This window comes from Zootoca vivipara, chromosome 7, assembly GCF_963506605.1.
Source record: "Zootoca vivipara chromosome 7, rZooViv1.1, whole genome shotgun sequence".
NCBI classification, from domain to species: Eukaryota; Metazoa; Chordata; class Lepidosauria; order Squamata; family Lacertidae; genus Zootoca; species Zootoca vivipara.
Window position 1 is genome coordinate 9,692,383 of NC_083282.1, and position 17,097 is coordinate 9,709,479.

The 17,097-nt window shown below is 44.8% G+C and overlaps 1 protein-coding gene across 1 annotated transcript in view; it reads right to left on the reverse strand.

Moving 5' to 3' along the window:
• The window catches only part of NIBAN1 (niban apoptosis regulator 1), an 89,034-nt gene that overhangs the window by 5,100 nt on the left and 66,837 nt on the right, over positions 1–17,097 (reverse strand). The window contains exons 6-13 of the mRNA XM_035123412.2: positions 16,863–16,978; positions 12,943–13,047; positions 12,357–12,519; positions 8,649–8,836; positions 7,241–7,402; positions 6,475–6,585; positions 1,788–1,895; positions 111–222 (exon numbers count right to left, since the gene is read on the reverse strand). Of these exons, the coding sequence (XP_034979303.2) occupies positions 111–222; positions 1,788–1,895; positions 6,475–6,585; positions 7,241–7,402; positions 8,649–8,836; positions 12,357–12,519; positions 12,943–13,047; positions 16,863–16,978 (1,065 nt within the window). The remainder of the gene's footprint in view (positions 1–110; positions 223–1,787; positions 1,896–6,474; positions 6,586–7,240; positions 7,403–8,648; positions 8,837–12,356; positions 12,520–12,942; positions 13,048–16,862; positions 16,979–17,097) is intronic.

The following is a 17,097-nucleotide window of genomic DNA, read 5'->3' on the forward strand; positions in this document are numbered from 1 at the left end:
CCCACCCAGAAGAAACTAAATGGATAAAGTCAAACATCCTAACTCGAGAGCCGCTGCCAGTTTCTTACTTCGCGGGATTATTATCATTTTGTCACAGAAAGCGAAATTACCTTTGAGGGCTTCGTCGAGCAAAGTCTGCAGCAAAATCTCTTCGTAGACGTTTTCGACTTGGATCACGTTGTTGTGCTCGGCAAAAATGAACTGCTCGTATTTCTGAAGCTCCTGTGTGGTGAGACACAATGTCAAGAGGATTAAAAGGACCACGTCCCGACTATAGCTAATCGGAGAAAGACCCAGCATGTGTGAAAGACCCAGCTCTGTGCCAAAAGAAATTTCACAGGGAGCAGGGGGGGGATTTGCAGGAAACAGTTATCAAGCCAAGGGAGCAGAGTTCCTTCCAACGAGGCGAGAAACCCAGAGCACTGGTTCGAGTTTGAGAGAAAAGGGGGGAAAGGGCTGGTATCATTTGGCAAATACAGCAAACCAAACGGACAGAATCCCTAGACTAGCTCAATAACATAGTGAGCCTGGAGATAGGTCTGTACTAATAACTACTCTCTCCATCTCTCTTATCGGCTGCTTTCATGCCTCCTTTGTAAAGACAGCTACACCACCTGCATCTATTTCTTACCATTTTTGCTGTAAGGACCAATACTGGCAGAATTCAGCTGAAGGCCCCACAAGGGGAAACAACAGGCGTTCCCCCCCCCCAAAAAAGCCGTGTACTTGCTGCAAACTAGACACAGCCACTGTGCACACATTCTGCCTGATCACCTCATCTGTCTCCTGAGAAATCTTTATGTGGGACAAGAAGCTACAGTTAGAACTGGATATGGAACAACTGATTGGTTCAAAATTGGGAAAGGAGTACGACAAGGTTGTATATTGTCTCCCTGCTTATTTAACTTATATGCAGAATTCATCATGCGAAAGGCTGGACTAGATGAATCCCAAGCCGGAAGAAATATCAACAACCTCAGATATGCAGATGACACAACCTTGATGGCAGAAAGTGAGGAGGAATTAAAGAACCTTTTAATGAGGGTGAAAGAGGAGAGCGCAAAATATGGTCTGAAGCTCAACATCAAAAAAACAAAGATCATGGCCACTGGTCCCATCACCTCCTGGCAAATAGAAGGGGAAGAAATAGAGGCAGTGAGAGATTTTACTTTCTTGGGCTCCTTGATCACTGCAGATGGTGACAGCAGTCACGAAATTAAAAGACGCCTGCTTCTTGGGAGAAAAGCAATGATAAACCTAGACAGCATCTTAAAAAGCAGAGACATCACCTTGCCGACAAAGGTCCATATAGTTAAAGCTATGGTTTTCCCAGTAGTGATGTATGGAAGTGAGAGCTGGACCATCAAGAAGGCTGATCGCCGAAGAATTGATGCTTTTGAATTCTGGTGCTGGAGGAGACTCTTGAGAGTCCCATGGACTGCAAGAAGATCAAACCTATCCATTCTGAAGGAAATCAGCCCCGAGTGCTCACTGGAAGGACAGATCGTGAAGCTGAGGCTCCAATACTTTAGCCACCTCATGAGAAGAGAAGACTCCCTGGAAAAGACCCTGATGTTGGGAAAGATTGAAGGCACAAGAAGGGGACAACAGAGGACGAGATGGTTGGACAGTGTTCCTGAAACCACGGACATGAGTTTGACCAAACTGCGGGAGGCAGTGGAAGACAGGAGTGCCTGGCATGCTATGGTCCATGGGGTCACGAAGAGTCGGACACGACTAAATAACAACAACAACAACAACAACAACAACAACAACAACAAACTTACCGGCTTACACATTGAAGCCAATGTCCTCTGAAGTGTGGGCAACGAGATTTGGACCAAGGCATCCTGAAATATCTTTTTCCGGGCGGTACTGCTGTCATAGTCATATTGCTGTCAATTTAAAAATAAACAAACAAAAAGAATCAGCTGAATGTGCTGGCAAACATCTCCCACCTTCCTACACAAAATCAACGTAAATCCCATCCAAAATCAGTGCACAGACGCAATCAGGGTTTCTCTTCAAACTATCTCTGGAAGCCTTTGGGAACAGCTGCTTTAACCAAGTCCCTTCTTTTGTTCTTGCAAAGTATAATGCACACAACCAATAAAAACCACATGTTAAATATAAATGTGTGTGTTTGTGTGCGGAGTGAACACACACACACCTCCTCAAAAAATTCCTTGTTCTATCACTCATGACCACTTATCATAAGTGTTATTAATAAAACAAGAAGCATCTGACGCATTTTTATTACATTTACTCTACCTTGAGATTGTTTCTAATCTTGTAGATTAGAAAACCTAAGATTAATTTTTGCTTTCATTCCAATCAACAACAGGATACAGTACACATTTACAAAATGGCTACAGCAGGGTGAAAGGGGCAAAGGAGGACGGGGCTTCGGGACCTTTTAATAACTGTGGGGGGAAAGGGAAGGCACAATTTATCATGCACTATTAAAACAACAGAAATTGTGTTTTCTTTTGCAACCGAGCTAGAGCTGTTGCATGATTATATTAATGAGACACCCAATAATAGCAGGAGTGACCAGTATGATGGGGCGGCATTGCAGAGTCCTTCAGATCCACTGAAGATATTTCTTCCCCGAATATCTATTAATATGTATTATGAACACTTATTTCCATTTCTTAGCATTGGGCAGGAGTGCCTGGTATGGTGGGGCACTGCTGCTGAGCTGCCCTCCCCAACACTTGCGTCGCTACAGCTCGCCTGGCCAGGGGCAGAGCAGCATTGAAGTGGCAACTGTGTGAACACACTGGCAAAGCCGCTCCACTTCCTTGTGGGGCGGTGTTGCGGGCAGGCCACATGGCCTCCTGCACATAAGGAGCCCCCGGTCGCGTCACGGACCCCAGCCAGTCAATCCAGTTGGCCAAGGGGCATGGCTTAGCGCAGTGTTTCTCAACCAGTGTGCCTCCAGATGTTTTGGGACTACAACTCCCATCATTCCTGACCACTGGTCTTGCTAGCTAGGGATGATGGGAGTTGTAGTCCCAAAACATCTGGAGGCACACTGGTTGAGAAACACTGGCTTAGCGCATTTAAGCAGCTGCCAGAGGATCTCCCTCCTTGTTCCTGCTCCTGCAGATCTCCCGCCCTCTTTTCATGTGTTCGACATCTTGGCCTTGCTATGGACCTCGGTTGGTCGCCTGTTGAGGGGGCCTGGTAGGAATTTTCCCACTTAGCAAATTGGCACCAGCCATGTGGTTTTAGCCTGCCTCATAGCAATCGTCACAACTTTGTAAGGTTTGGTGGTTTGGCATTGGGAAAATCTGGTTTATGTGAGGGGAGGTTGTGGCCTTCACGTGCCCCTCCTCTTTGAGGGTATTCCGTTAAAGGGATCTGGGGGTGTGGATCCTGCCCAAAGCCCGGCTAGGGGCTAGGGCCATGCCACAACCCCTTCGGTGACCCCGGGGGAGCTCTTAGTTGATGCACATCAACAGGGCTCCCCCTATTGGTGGTTGACCCTTACTGGACTACTTGCATGGTGGGCAGGAGTCAGATATAGTTGGTTTGATTCCAGTGCCTAAGCCACGGGTGTCAAACACAAGGCCCGGGGGCCTAATCCGGCCCGCCAGACCTCGTCATGTGGCCCGCGTAGCTGCCGCCGACAGTAGCCGCTGACAGTAGTTCTGGAGCCTGCGATTGGCCGAGGGTCAAAACCGGGGGCGGGGCTGCAGGCGGAGGCCGGGGCGCTGGAGCCGTGCCAGGGAATTTCAATTTCGAATGAGGCTGAGGGAGGCGGTGGCACAGCGGCCAGACGGGAAAGTGAGATGCAGGAGGAGGAGGAGGAAGCCCGCCGAGGAGGTAGGAAAGCCCTACAGGCGCCGCCGGCAAAGTTGGTGCCGGGACGGAGCAGCGCTGGATTTTTTTTTGGCAGGCTTTGCTGTTGTCTCCGAGAGCGAGTGAGGCTGCACTGGGGAGCTGCCGCCCGCCGCTTCCCTTCCTCTCCTTGGCTGCATCCAGGAGGTGGGCGAGCGAGAGGGCGAAAGGGACGCGGAGTGAGCCTGAGGGGGAAGTAGGCGAAGCGCAACAGCCGCTCTCTTGATGGAGCCGGGTTTCTCTTCCCTCTTCACCCGTTTTCTCCTCATAGACACTTGGGATGCCTGGCTTTTGCTCAGTTCCGGCGGAGCTGCTCCCCGGGGGGCGGCCGGGAGGGAGGCGACGGCGGCGGCACGGATTCCTGCTCTTCCCGCTCTGCCGCCGCCTCCTCTCAGCCCCTCGTGATGTAGGGCTCCAGATGGAGTCGCCTCGCGGTTTGAGTAGGTGGGAGGGGAAATTTTTTTTGGGGGGGAGGTTTTCAAGCCTCCTCTGCCTGCAGTCCCGGTAGGGAGAGGCGGCGGCGAAGACGACAACAGCGCGGGTGGGGGGGGAAGAGCAGCTCTGAGGTGAAGATGCACGTCCGCTGGGGCTGCCGCCGCCTTCCTCCTCGGGAAATCCGCTGCCCTCCCTCAGCGCGAGGGGAAGGGACTCTGGCGCTGAGGAGGGAGGATGCAAAAGCAAAGCAGGGAGTTGGCGCTGCACCGCATGTTCCTGCCCCTCTCCAAAGCATGGGGTGGGTTGCAGCATGTGGCATCCTGCCTAGCGGGGTTTGGGTGTGCGCAGGGCAGGAGAGGGAAGCCCTCTTTCCATCTGCAGGTTTTTAATCCCAGCAGTGGCTTTCTCCTTCCTGCCGAAGGTTTAGTTGAGCCCCCCCCCCCCGGAAGCCGTCGATCCCCACCTTTTGTTCAAATTTCCCTTGTTTACATCCCCTCCCACACACGCGCCACGACGCAGGAATGTGATCCGTGTGGGGGCGGGAATGAGCTTACATTATTACAAAAAACAGTAATAATTGAATGCAGTGACAATAATTTATGATAATAAAGAGTGGACACATAGTCCTACAGACGCAACCGGCCCTTTGAGGGTGACCAAACTGCTGATGCGGCCCCCGATGAATTTGAGTTTGACACCCCTGGCCTAAGCCAATACCACTCACATTCTGTAACCAATAAAGTTGTAGCCTTTATTTGCCCATTAACCTAAAATATACTGTGTTTCACCGAAAATAAGACACTTACATTTATTTTTCATTTTAAAAAACCCACAGTGGTTTATTTTCAGGGAATGTCTTATTTTTTATTACGCATCCAGCCTCGCCTCTTCCTTGGGGCCCTCCAGAACTGCGCCTATCACTATGTCTTATTTTCTGGGTATGGCTTATATTGCAGAAATGCCTAGAAATCCTGCTATGGCTTATTTTAAGGGTACTGTGACCAGGTGTTATTATTCAGTATTGTCTTAAGGTCATCGGGCGCCCTGGTGCAGATCCCTCGGGCGCCGCGCCCCCCCCACTCTTTTTTTAAAAAAAGGAAAGCTCCGCTGCAGAGCGGAACAGGGTCCTAGTGCCCCTGCTCCGCTCGTTTACCTCTCTCCTCCGAGCGGTGCAGCTGGCGGGTGTCCAGGAGGAGGGACAGGGAGGCCGCCGCGCAGCTCCCCCACTTGCTGGGGTGCCCCTCAGCGCCCCAGCGCCCCGCGCCACTGGGTGAGCCGCCCCTGTTATTATTCAACATAAGGGGGAGGCCTCGGGGTCTTGACACGCAAGAGAGTCAGTCTTGTTTTGCTGGGGCATCTTCACAGCCCTCACCTCACAACCCCCGCACCATTTGGTAGCTGCAGGAGTGCTGGTACTGGGAGTGTGGTTCAGTGGCAGTGTCCCTTCACACAGCAGCTCCTTAACAATGCTAGGAAATAGAAACATGTCCAGGCTATACATTAATTTTGCCTTTTCTCCTAGGCTTCTGATAGACCAAGATTATAATTTATTTTGTAAGTGTGTTGTCATATCTTCCTGAGGCCATTACTAGGGGGTTGGGGGATTGTTCTGTGTGTGTGTGTGTGTGTGTGTGTGTGTGTGTGTGTGTGTTTGCATGGATGTGTTTATTTTTTAGTGTTTTGAAAAACATATGTTTGAAGATGCTTGGAGACCTCTGGGTAACAAGCATTGTAACACAGTGGTTCTCAACCTTTTTCCCTCTGGGCCACAATAAAAATTGGTTTGCACCATGCCAAATTTTTAAGTGTTAACAAATACAATAGAAAACAAAAAGAAACAACTCCCAGCAGTGCTTGATTTTTAACATAGAACACAACTACTTTATAAAATATGAGCATGTTTATAATATGAGCAGTGTCTGTTCCTAAGAGGGAGCACTGAAAGTATGAAACAATGAGACTACATAAGAACATGATTCATTCCCAAAATTTATTAGAAACAAGCCTGAAATGTTTAAATGTCTCTTTGATTGTCGTTGTGTCTTCCAACCCCACTTGCCGTCCTCTCCTGCCATACCCTTTCAGAACCACTGGTCTAACCAGTCTAAATGTAGTAATATATATAATTATAATAGACACTACACCACTAGATTTCCCCTGCAGAGGACAGGAATAAGTAAATAAACAGCATACCTTAAGAACACGAAGTTTGACTTTCTCAATGGCTGTTGATACTTTGGCCGCATCCCTATGATGGCTTAGACTCAGCAGGTGATCAAAGGTATATACAGCATTTTCCATAAGCTATAAACACATTGAGAGATAGATGCCATATTTATTTGCCTACAAAATTCCGAGAGTCACCAAGATGAACCTATCTGTCGACAAGAACCTTAAGGCACTCCTGGCAATAGTAGTACATCATCATTTTGGTTCTGTCAGAGACTCTACTGCTTAAATCAAGAACCTCGTGGTCTGGGGATGGGATCTAGCCTAGTGATTATCTGAATCCTCTGTGAATCCTCTTCAGGCACAGAAGGAAACAGTGACATCACCTCCTGCGATGGGCAGGCAACATGAAGTCTTTGCATCAATCTGGTCTGATATAGATTCCAGTAGCTTGACTTCCTTCCCTAGCCTGATACAACAGTGACTTCTATAATCTTCACTTCCTGCTCCAGTAACTGAACTAAGAATTTAGGGACCTTGGCTTAGAAGGCACAAACTTCAGATCTGGATTTTCTGAGACAGCTGGTCAGAATACTGGCTTGGCTCTGATGGGGCAAACAGTTTTCCAGATAGCATCTGGGAGTGCTTAACACCTCAGAAATCAATACTACCCCACTGGAAACTGGCCAGTAATCTGAATGTGTGTCGAGCCACTGACAACACTAAGGAGTGCATGCACCGAGACCAAAATCTAGGCTGACTGTCAAAATAAATGTGAATTTTACAGTACCTCCTGCATGACATTTTGGGTCATCTGAATAACCAAGCCAATATCATAGAATTTGAAGCGGCTCTTGAGGTCCTGGAGATGCTCTTGAAGGAAGTCGACTTTCAGATAGCAAGGTTCCATTTTCACAGAGTCGTATGGCAGGCTTGTCAGGTGCTTCACGTTCTGTCAGGAAGACAGTATCCATAAGTTTTCAGTAATGTTTATGCAACTACTTTGCATTGGTGAAACGCAGTGGCTAAGAGTGTTATCCCAGGCAAAGAACTGATGCCTCAGGAGCCCTGAAGATCCAGTGGTAATGACTGACCTAGCAGCCAACAGACGGCAGAGTTGGGCTTCTGAGGATGTCAGCCCCATAGAATAGGTCAACCAATAATGTGACTCATCCATTATTGGCCTAGTTGGCATTGGGCTAGTTGTCTTAATGCCATAAGGAGAGTGCAAATGAGCTAAGTAGTGTGAGTGACAAGGGGCTCATAGCATCAAACTAAACTTCAAATTTGCCACCACAGGGAACTTTCTTCCCAATGTGAACAGCAGGCAGATGGTGACGGCAAGTCTGATCAAAACAAAAGCCGAGGCAAAGGGCAAAAGGTCCTCTACCCAGATGCCACTATCTTAATCTGGCCCAGTATACCCGGGAGTCTCCACCCCCATCGTTCAGCCCAGACACTGAGGTCCAGTGCCGAGGGACTTCTGGCGGTTCCCTCACTGCGAGAGGTGAGGTTACAGGGAACCAGGCAGAGGGCCTTCTCGGTGGTGGCACCCACCCTGTGGAACGCCCTCCCATCAGATGTCAAGGAAATAAACAACGATCTGACTTTTAGAAGACATCTGAAGGCAGCCCTGTTTAGGGAAGTTTTTAATGTCTGATGTTTTATCGCATTTTTAATATTCTGTTGGGAGCCGCCCAGAGTGTCTGGGGAAACCCAGCTAGATGGGCAGGGTATAAATATATTATTATTATTATTATTATTATTATTATTATTATTATTATTATTACTACTACTACTACTACTACTACTCCCAACTAGCTACTTGCTTTCTGTAAATGTAAACTGGAAAGGGCAAGCAACAGGACAAATGCCACATACAGTATGACCCTGAGATGATCTAAGAATTGTAATTCTAAGGTAAGTAATCCATATATACTGCCACAGCCTTTACAATTATGTAGTTTGGCTCTTTCTGAGCCTTTGAGTAGGAAGTTAATGGCTGTAGACAAACAGATGACAATTACGGCTTATGGAAAGTAGCTTAGCATTTGTAACCTTGTACATTGGCTTCTCGACAGGCAGCACTATTTCCTTATCCCATTCTTCCTTAAAAGAATCCTGTGAGACAGGTTACTGTTATTTTTGGGTGAACAGGTGGGGACTGAACCAAAGGTCACATCATGTGGCTATCATACCTCTTTCAGCTTTGCAGTGTCATTTGTCTCTTGGAAGTTTTGGCTGATCTCATCGACCTCTTTTTCAAAGAGAAGACGGACTTCACTGAACCCAGAACTCACTGGGCCCATGAGCTCCTCCAGGATGGAAGCCAGAAAGGGCTGGATGCTCTCACCGCAACATATCTGGATGGGCTCAGATATACTCTCTGAAAGTTTAAGGCAGGCCGGAGTTAGGATCACCAAAAGAGAGGCTCCAAGGACAAGGCAAGACTATCAAAATCCAAAGGACACCTAAAGTCATTTATCAGTGAGGTCCCAACTTAAGAAGAATGGCAACTTAAGTTGGCAGAATATGCGCAGCTTTTGGACTTAACATATAGAATAAGAGAACAAGAAGAATATACGTTTATTGAATATATGTAAAATAACTGTGTACAGCTGAAAACGCTGGCAGCATTAAGGTAAATTCAACAGTGTAAATAAGTTATGATGGATGTAATAATAGTATAGTTTCTGAAAATATGCAAGGATTTATGATATGTAAAATGAACCATGGAAAGAGAAGAAGAGAAGTAATTGATATCTTTAGGATGTAAAAATAGTATTTTAAATTGTAAAACAGAAATTTCACACACACACACACACTCACACACACACACACACACACACACACACACACACAGTCGTACCTTGAAAGTTGAACAGAATCCATTCTGGAAGTCCATTCAACTTCCAAAATGTTCGGAAACCAAAGCGCGGCTTCCGATTGGCTGCAGGAAGCTCCTGTAGCCAATCGGAAGCTGCGGAAGCCCCGTCAGACATTCGGCTTCCAAAAATAGTTTGCAAACCAGAACGGTCACTTCCGGGTTAGCGGCATTCGGGAGCCAAAACGTTCGAGAACTAAGCTGTTCCAAAATCAAGATACGACTGTATATAGACAGATTAATTGATACACAGACATTATTCTATATCCTGCACGTTGTGAGAATATGCAGATGGTGTCTGGCTTAGTTATCAGTGTCTCCCATTGAGTTCTATGGATCAAAGTAATAGGACGGTATTATGAAGTACAGTTCTAACTCTTGACTCTCAATCCAGACATTGGAGTCACTGGAAACAAGGGCAGCTCTTGTTCCATGGGTCTGGAACAGTGCCTCTCTCTAGGCACTCTGCATTAATCTACTACGCAAGCCAAGTGGTATGCAGTATGCAGACCCTCACACAAACAAGCATACTTGCGCACTTGTGCACAAGCATTTTACTAGCGTAATATGTTACAATATCCTTGTTCAACATGACCAGGGCAGGAATGAGAAGAGTTTGCGATAACTACCAGATCTTTTCACCTAGACTGACACTCTTGATTGAGTTTCTTAGCCATGATGTAAAGAGAAGGGGGTAACAACAGGAGAATTATACATGTAGTTTTGCAAAACCTGCTAGTTGGTTGGCTACCGGCAAAATAGCAATGTAGGCGAGATGCGACTTGATAATTAAACTGGAAACTTCATACTGTAATCAAAATTTCTTAATGTTTCTTTTACTGGATGTGAAAGTCTGGATTTCTTAGCTCAGTGTGCTATCACTGTAATATCAGTTCCACAGAGCATTAACACTTAGAAAAGGTCTATAATTATGGTAACCCTTGGGCATATTTAGGCTTGTTCAGCTCCCTTTGATGAGCAAGAATGTAGCTTTTATCTCTGACTGGCCAGCCCAATTTAAAATAAGTTGCAAGCTTTAAAACTATGGATTAGTTTATTATTAAGTACAGGGAATCAAGGCAAAACAAGACGTCCAAGATACAGAGGCTGTTCTGTTCCTATTAAGCCTTGGTGACTTATTGCTGTGAAAACAAAGGATACTTCTAGACCACACCATGTAAACTGTACTCCAGTTTGAATTGAAACTGTACTTCAATTCAACTGAAATCTCCCAACAAGGAAATGGCTAATGGTTATGGAAAGAACTGAAGGATGGGGTTACTAATATATTTTTAGTATCAACAGTAACATAGGCAACACCATCACCAACTGGGAATTCTGACTGGGAATTCTAAGTGAAGTTTGTGCCCTCACACACAATATATGATGGAAATGAATGTGTAGTATATTCAACATGCCGGACAAAACTGGAGAAGGGCCCCCTTTCACTAAAAGGCACAAAGGTGGGCCTACTTCATCTTTCCATAATACACAAAAGAAACCACCAATTTGGATTCAACCAACACAATGAGGATTTCATAACTATCTAACTAAAGTTTAAGGGGAAGAAAACATTATAAGCAGAAAGTAAAAGACATGTTTTCTTGGAGTTAGTTCATCAAGTGAGCACGAGATCCATTGTCCTTTATTGATCTGGTCACCTGAATGGAACACCCCCCCAATAATAATAATAATAATAATAATAATAATAATAATAATAATAATATGTGCCCTGTCTTGTAGGCTTATCATGTCGCTTTCCTGCCAGCTTGCAATAGAGTAACATACTTTCCAGAAGGCAAAGGAAAAAGATTTTACATGTGAACCTACCCTATTGTCAAGCAGTTTTCTGATAAGCCTCTGAATCGTGCTGTCAACTCCCATGTCTCCAAAGTATGATGATGGAGCAATTATTAACCAGTTCCTGGATTGGAAATTTGTGGTGAAGCTTTGCCCAGAGCATAAATCTTAGGTTTGCAAACTAGTTTTACTAGTTTTGCTCCTGTGACCTTTGCAGTAACTTCACACGTAACAATTTAGCAGGCAATTTTTTCCTTATCACAGTTTCATCCAAGCCAAGAAAAGGTTTCACATGCTAATTTTCCTCTAGTGGTCAAAGGAGACGTAGAAAAATACTGATTTTTAAACAAAATCCTGACTATTTAAGATTAGAGCAGGCTTTCTAGGGCAGGCTGAAGCCCCCACCCACACTGGCGGAGGAAGGCGGTGCAGTGGGTGCGGTCCGCCCCGGTTGTCATCCCTTAGGGGGGTGACATTGCCGCGCCACCCCCTGGGATGCTCGCCGTGCCCTCCTGAGATGTTTGCCCCGCCCCTGAGAGTGGCTAGCTCCACCCCTGGGTGCACAGCATATGCGCCGCTCCGGGTGCTGGAACTGCTAGCTCCGCCTCTGCCCACCCAACCAGTACTCTGTTCTCACAGTGGCCAACCAGGTGCCCATGTGTCACGGGGGGGGGGGGCTCCCCAGCCAAAGGAATGCAGATGGCAGAGAGTTAACTCTTTAATGTCAAAGTTCTGAATACCCCCACACACCAGTCTACCGTCTAAGCGGCTATTCCCAGATCTGTGCTCTGCGGAGCAGTTGCAGCGACAGAAGGTCACTCCCTCTCCACCAGTTTATGTACCTCACCTCAAAGGGACTGCATGCATACAGGCGGAGACTATGCCTGAGTGGAAGCTTCCCCTGCTCACCCCTCTTCAGTCCCCTCCTGGTTCTGGGAGACAGTGTGGGGAAGCACCTGGCCCTTTGCTTGCCTGACCTGCCTCCTCCTCCTCCAACCCATCCTGTGTTCCACCCTTCAGCTCTGATGCTTCCCGTCTCTGACTCCTGGATGGTACAGTTCCCCACAAATCATGGGCCCCCTCTCCCAAGTCAGGCTCCAGCCCATTTCCCCCTCCTGCCTTCAATGTCCCCAGTCCCTGACACACCAGGGGAAGCCCAGAAGCACAGCAGGAATCCTCTCCCCACCCCTGATTCCCAGCAACCAGTATTAACACCGCCAACCTTTTATTTTTCCAGCTAAGTGATTCTTGGAGGTCAGAATTTCATCCATATTTGACCGAATAGTTCCTTCAAGGCCTGCGGCGACTTCTTTACATTCGTCCTTCAGGGAATGTAAGCCTTCGGAAACCTGATTTTGGACCAAATGGTAGGTTTCTTCTAGTATCTAGGATATGGGAAAGCACAAAAGGAGCTGATCATCAATGGCAACGAAGACCAGCTAGCTACTCTGCAAATTAACCATACAGTTGTAAACGTGTTCTCTGGATCAAAAAGATCGCTTTCACTGAAGTATTTTGTATATAGCTGGAAAGCTGAGTGAGCTTGCTTTAATATCCTTTGATCGTCGGTAGCTAGTGCAAGCATTATATAGCATTATAATATAAGATGCTGCTTTGGGTATCCTTTTACCTTTGAAGGACTGATTTCAATACTAGCATTGTCTGTCACACTGAACGACTGTTTGCTTCCCTCTGCTCAGCCTATAGAATTTTTTACAAAAGGCACTATAAGTCTCCAAACTATTCATCCTGTAAAAGGCTGCCCAGAAACTTCCTACTGCTCAGGAAATAGGGAAAACAATACTTACACCAAACCATGCCCGCTTTCGATCATGTCGCTTCCCTTTCATTTTAGGAAGCACCATAGTCTGAAGGCTAGGTAAAACGTCCTCCATCACAAGGTTGCTGAGAATCTACAAGGGAGTAAAATGAAACTATTATATTCTCAGCCTCAAAAGCATATACCTGAACGCTGTGAATGAAGCTACCTTGGCAGAAACTCAGAGGCTAAGGAGCTGGTTCATGGGGGAGATTGCTGTCAAGCATAACTGTGCATGAAGAGCTTAAGGACCACAGAGCTGCATGGCTAGATAGATTCAATGACATCACACACCATCTACAGAGGAAGCAGAGCTTTCCCTCCCATGCATCATGTAACAAAGGGTGAGTGTAAGCTTGCTCCCAAGCTTAAAGCACATGTTTGGAACTATATTCTATACTTTCTGCCCAAGAATATTATGCCTGTGCTTCTCCTTGCAGTTGCATGGAACGACACATGTATCAGACCTATGAATCTGTAAGTAAAGCATTTTTAACATACTTAGCAGTATGCGGCCTGTTCCTTGCGAGAGGGGTAGAAAGAGGGGAGCATTGTAAATGGGATAATAAAGTTCTGACAACCTATATTCCTAATGCTACACTGTTGTTCAGAGTCAGATGGGGCACAATAAAAAAATATTATTATTGTTATTTTGCCAAATCATTTTTATTGATTTTCCAAATTCTAATGAATCAACCACAAATTAAAACTAATACAATTTTTCCAAAAATGGTTCCCCTCACTCTGTTGTCAATGTGTCCATAATTTCCAGTTGTTGTTGCACAGTTTTCCCAATTATTTCTAATTCACATTTCATTTCAGATAATTATCCTTACATTACAATAGTTTTTTTTGTTATTTTTTACTTATTATCCATCAGCTATCCATTTGCCAATTCCTGCATGTACAATATGGTGATGATTATGGTTTTAATACTCTGTTTTTAATACACTTTGCACAAAAAGAGCAGGCACTAGCAAACCGCATGACTCATGACAAAGGAGATAATAATGTAATCTTACTAAGCTCTGTTAAAATAGGGCTCAAGGGGGATATGGGCTGTGAGTAATTCCCACAGCTCGCCAAATCAGCTAATGAGATGCTATAAGCTTGCCAGGTGAATGTGAAGCTGTGCAAGTTTCAAATAATACTTTAATCCCCTCGGGTACATCAAAATGTCCTGATGTTATCATGTATGAGGTTAGTGGAAGCACTTTGTAGGAACATTTAACCTGCAGCATAGAAGTATGGATATGGGGCTGAAGCGTGGCCTTTAAACTCTATGAGAAGCTAAACTTTTAACAAATATGACTGGACTCACTTTTGCGTATGATTAATTTTTTTAAACAATAGTTGAACACACACCCGAGTATCACCTAACATCCAAATTGCAGCCTAGTCTTATTCTGGTATTCCATTTTCCTGTTATGAAAATGGAAGCGTCATAGTGGCAGAAAGGATGTGAGGGGAGAGAGTCTGTGCTGACCACCTCCATCGCAAGGATCCTTCAGAAGGGAATTGCTGCCAAGAGCGTTATGTACAGGTGTATTTTGATGCCTTGAACAGAATGGAAGTTTATGAGTTATGGCGGAGGGGAGAGCACGTATACAATCTCAACAGGGCTTTATTTGTTTTGTTGCTATTTTGTTAATGTTGTTTTATAGCAGGAAGGTCCAACAGGTCGATCGCGATCGACCGGCCGATCCCTTGGTGGTTCTGGTCGATCGCGGGCTCCTTTTCCTTTGCGGTGGCATAAGAGCATCTAGCCCCAACCCCTCACCCCATCCTCCATTCGCACTTGATCGCTAGAACGGAAGACGGAGTTATCCCTCAGCGGCAGTTTGCTTCCTTAGCCATCTTTTGGTGAGCAACTTTTCCCGTCCCCTTTAATAAATTTTGACATTTACTCTCCAAAAAAAGCTCAACCACTTTGACATGAACCCCCCCCAAAAAAGCGGGACTTTCCTCCCTAAAAATAGCTTAACAACGTTGACCTGAACCCCCCCATAAAGGGGCAGATCACTGCCAGTTTTTTATTCTGTGAGTAGATCGCAGTCTTTTGGGAGTTGGACGTCCTTGTTTTATAGATTTGAATGCTGTCGTACTTTGTGAATCCTATAATATGAATTTGGTGGAACTGTGATGTTTACCCTATTTTTTAGTTGTATTGTTAATAGTGTTACATAGATGTTAATTGTTTTATTTGGGATTGTTTAACTGATGATTTATGCTATATGATTTATGCTATATGCGTGACGTTCCATTATGTTATTTTAATCTTTTGTTTGTAAGCCGCTTTGGGATTTATTTGAATAAAAAGTGGCATAGAAATAAAATCAATCAATCATTTCTGGTTAAACCTGCCCTGCCCCCTCAGGGTAATCATTCCTACATTCTAATACTGGTATCATAAAAGATAACAATCAGTGCTGTTCATGTAGTATTTAAAGTCATTCACATACATTCTTATCTCTATAAGCCTTTGGGCAAGGCTGGTCAGCCTAATTATCCCCATATTTCACGTAAAAGAGAGGCTGAGGCTGAACCAGGCATCACCCATAGGGCACCCGAGGCTTTTTGAGTGTGTTCTTTTTGCTTTTGCCTTTCTCACAAACCCATAAATAAGCATCTGTGAACAAAATTAAAAATACCCCCCCTCAAAGACACCTAATGTCATTTTAAAAATTCTATAACCATGTTGACCACTTGTCATTCTATGCAACAACTCAGATCCATTCTTGGAGGTAAAACTATTCCCATAGCAGGTATCATTTGCTAGAAAAGCTGAAGAAGAAAATCAAGGGGGAGAAAAAATGTCAAGAGCTCCCCTGAAATCAGGCTTCTTGAACCTGTTGCCCTCCAGATGTGCTGCGCTACAATAATAATAATAATAATAATAATAATAATAATTTATACCCTGCCCATCTGGCCGGGTTCCCCCAGCCACTCTGGGCGGCTTCCAACAAAATATTAAAATACAGAAGTTCATCAAACATTAAAAGCTTCCCTAAACAGGGCTGCCTTGAGATGCCTTCTAAAGGTCTGGTAATTGTTGTTCTCTTTGACCTCCATAAGCCCCATCCAACACAGACATGCAACATATCAGGAAGACACCAGATTAGGGAAAGGTTGCCTGAAATTATTCGTGACTAATAATAATAGCAGATCTAAATGAATTTATTGACTTATGTTCAGCACTTTGCATTTACAGGACACACACTTTGCAATGGAATTCTACTCTTACTGATCCAGAGCAGAACTCCAATGTATAGTTAGCGGAGTAAAAAACTTACAACATCTTGCATGATTCAAAAAAAAAATAGACCAGACGCAATTAATATTTCATCCAGCAGAGCTTTACTGCTAATGAAGGCAAATGAGCATCATGGTCACAAATCCAATACATTCAGGACTGGCACTGTCCATAAGAAATCCAGTTGCAGGAGACTTAACTTAAACTTATAATAACTTTTAATAAGACTAAAACTTACCGTAATACTACATACAGAAGAGAGATAGAAAGAAAATGTGAAACCAAGCTCCTTTTGGCCTTATGATTATAGTCAGCTTGACCATGAAGGAATAACCCAAACATCATGAACCTTCTGCTTGTTTCTTTCACACAGAGAAGATTCTTGAATTAAATAGAATAGGAAAGATCTCTACACATCAGACCAACACTTTCTGTACTAAGAAATGCAAACTGACAAACTTTACTTTGTCTTTTATTATTTGTTGTCCTGGGGTGGAAAGGCATGTCATTTGGAGGGGAAAGCAATATGTCAAAGTGTTTGGTGCATGGCTCAACAGCAATGGCATTTGACCCAATTTGGGTTGTTGTTTTTTCCTTGATCCAAACTTTCTGTACAGTTCTTCCTTTATTGTTACCACAAGTATCCTGGCTAGTACCTGAATTTCGTTGCCAGTTATCATTTCCGAAGACCCATAGTGGCCTTTCTCCTGACGGAAAAACTGAACAGCTTCCAAAAATGCTTGAGCGTCAAATGATGCCTGCTTGAAATAATCTGAAAGAAACAAAGAATAGGAATTGTTGATTTGGATTAGCAAATGCTGATATTTTTCTCATTACAATAACCGAGTGGATTCCACTGATCACTGGGTTTCTTCTACAAAGAGAGAAAGA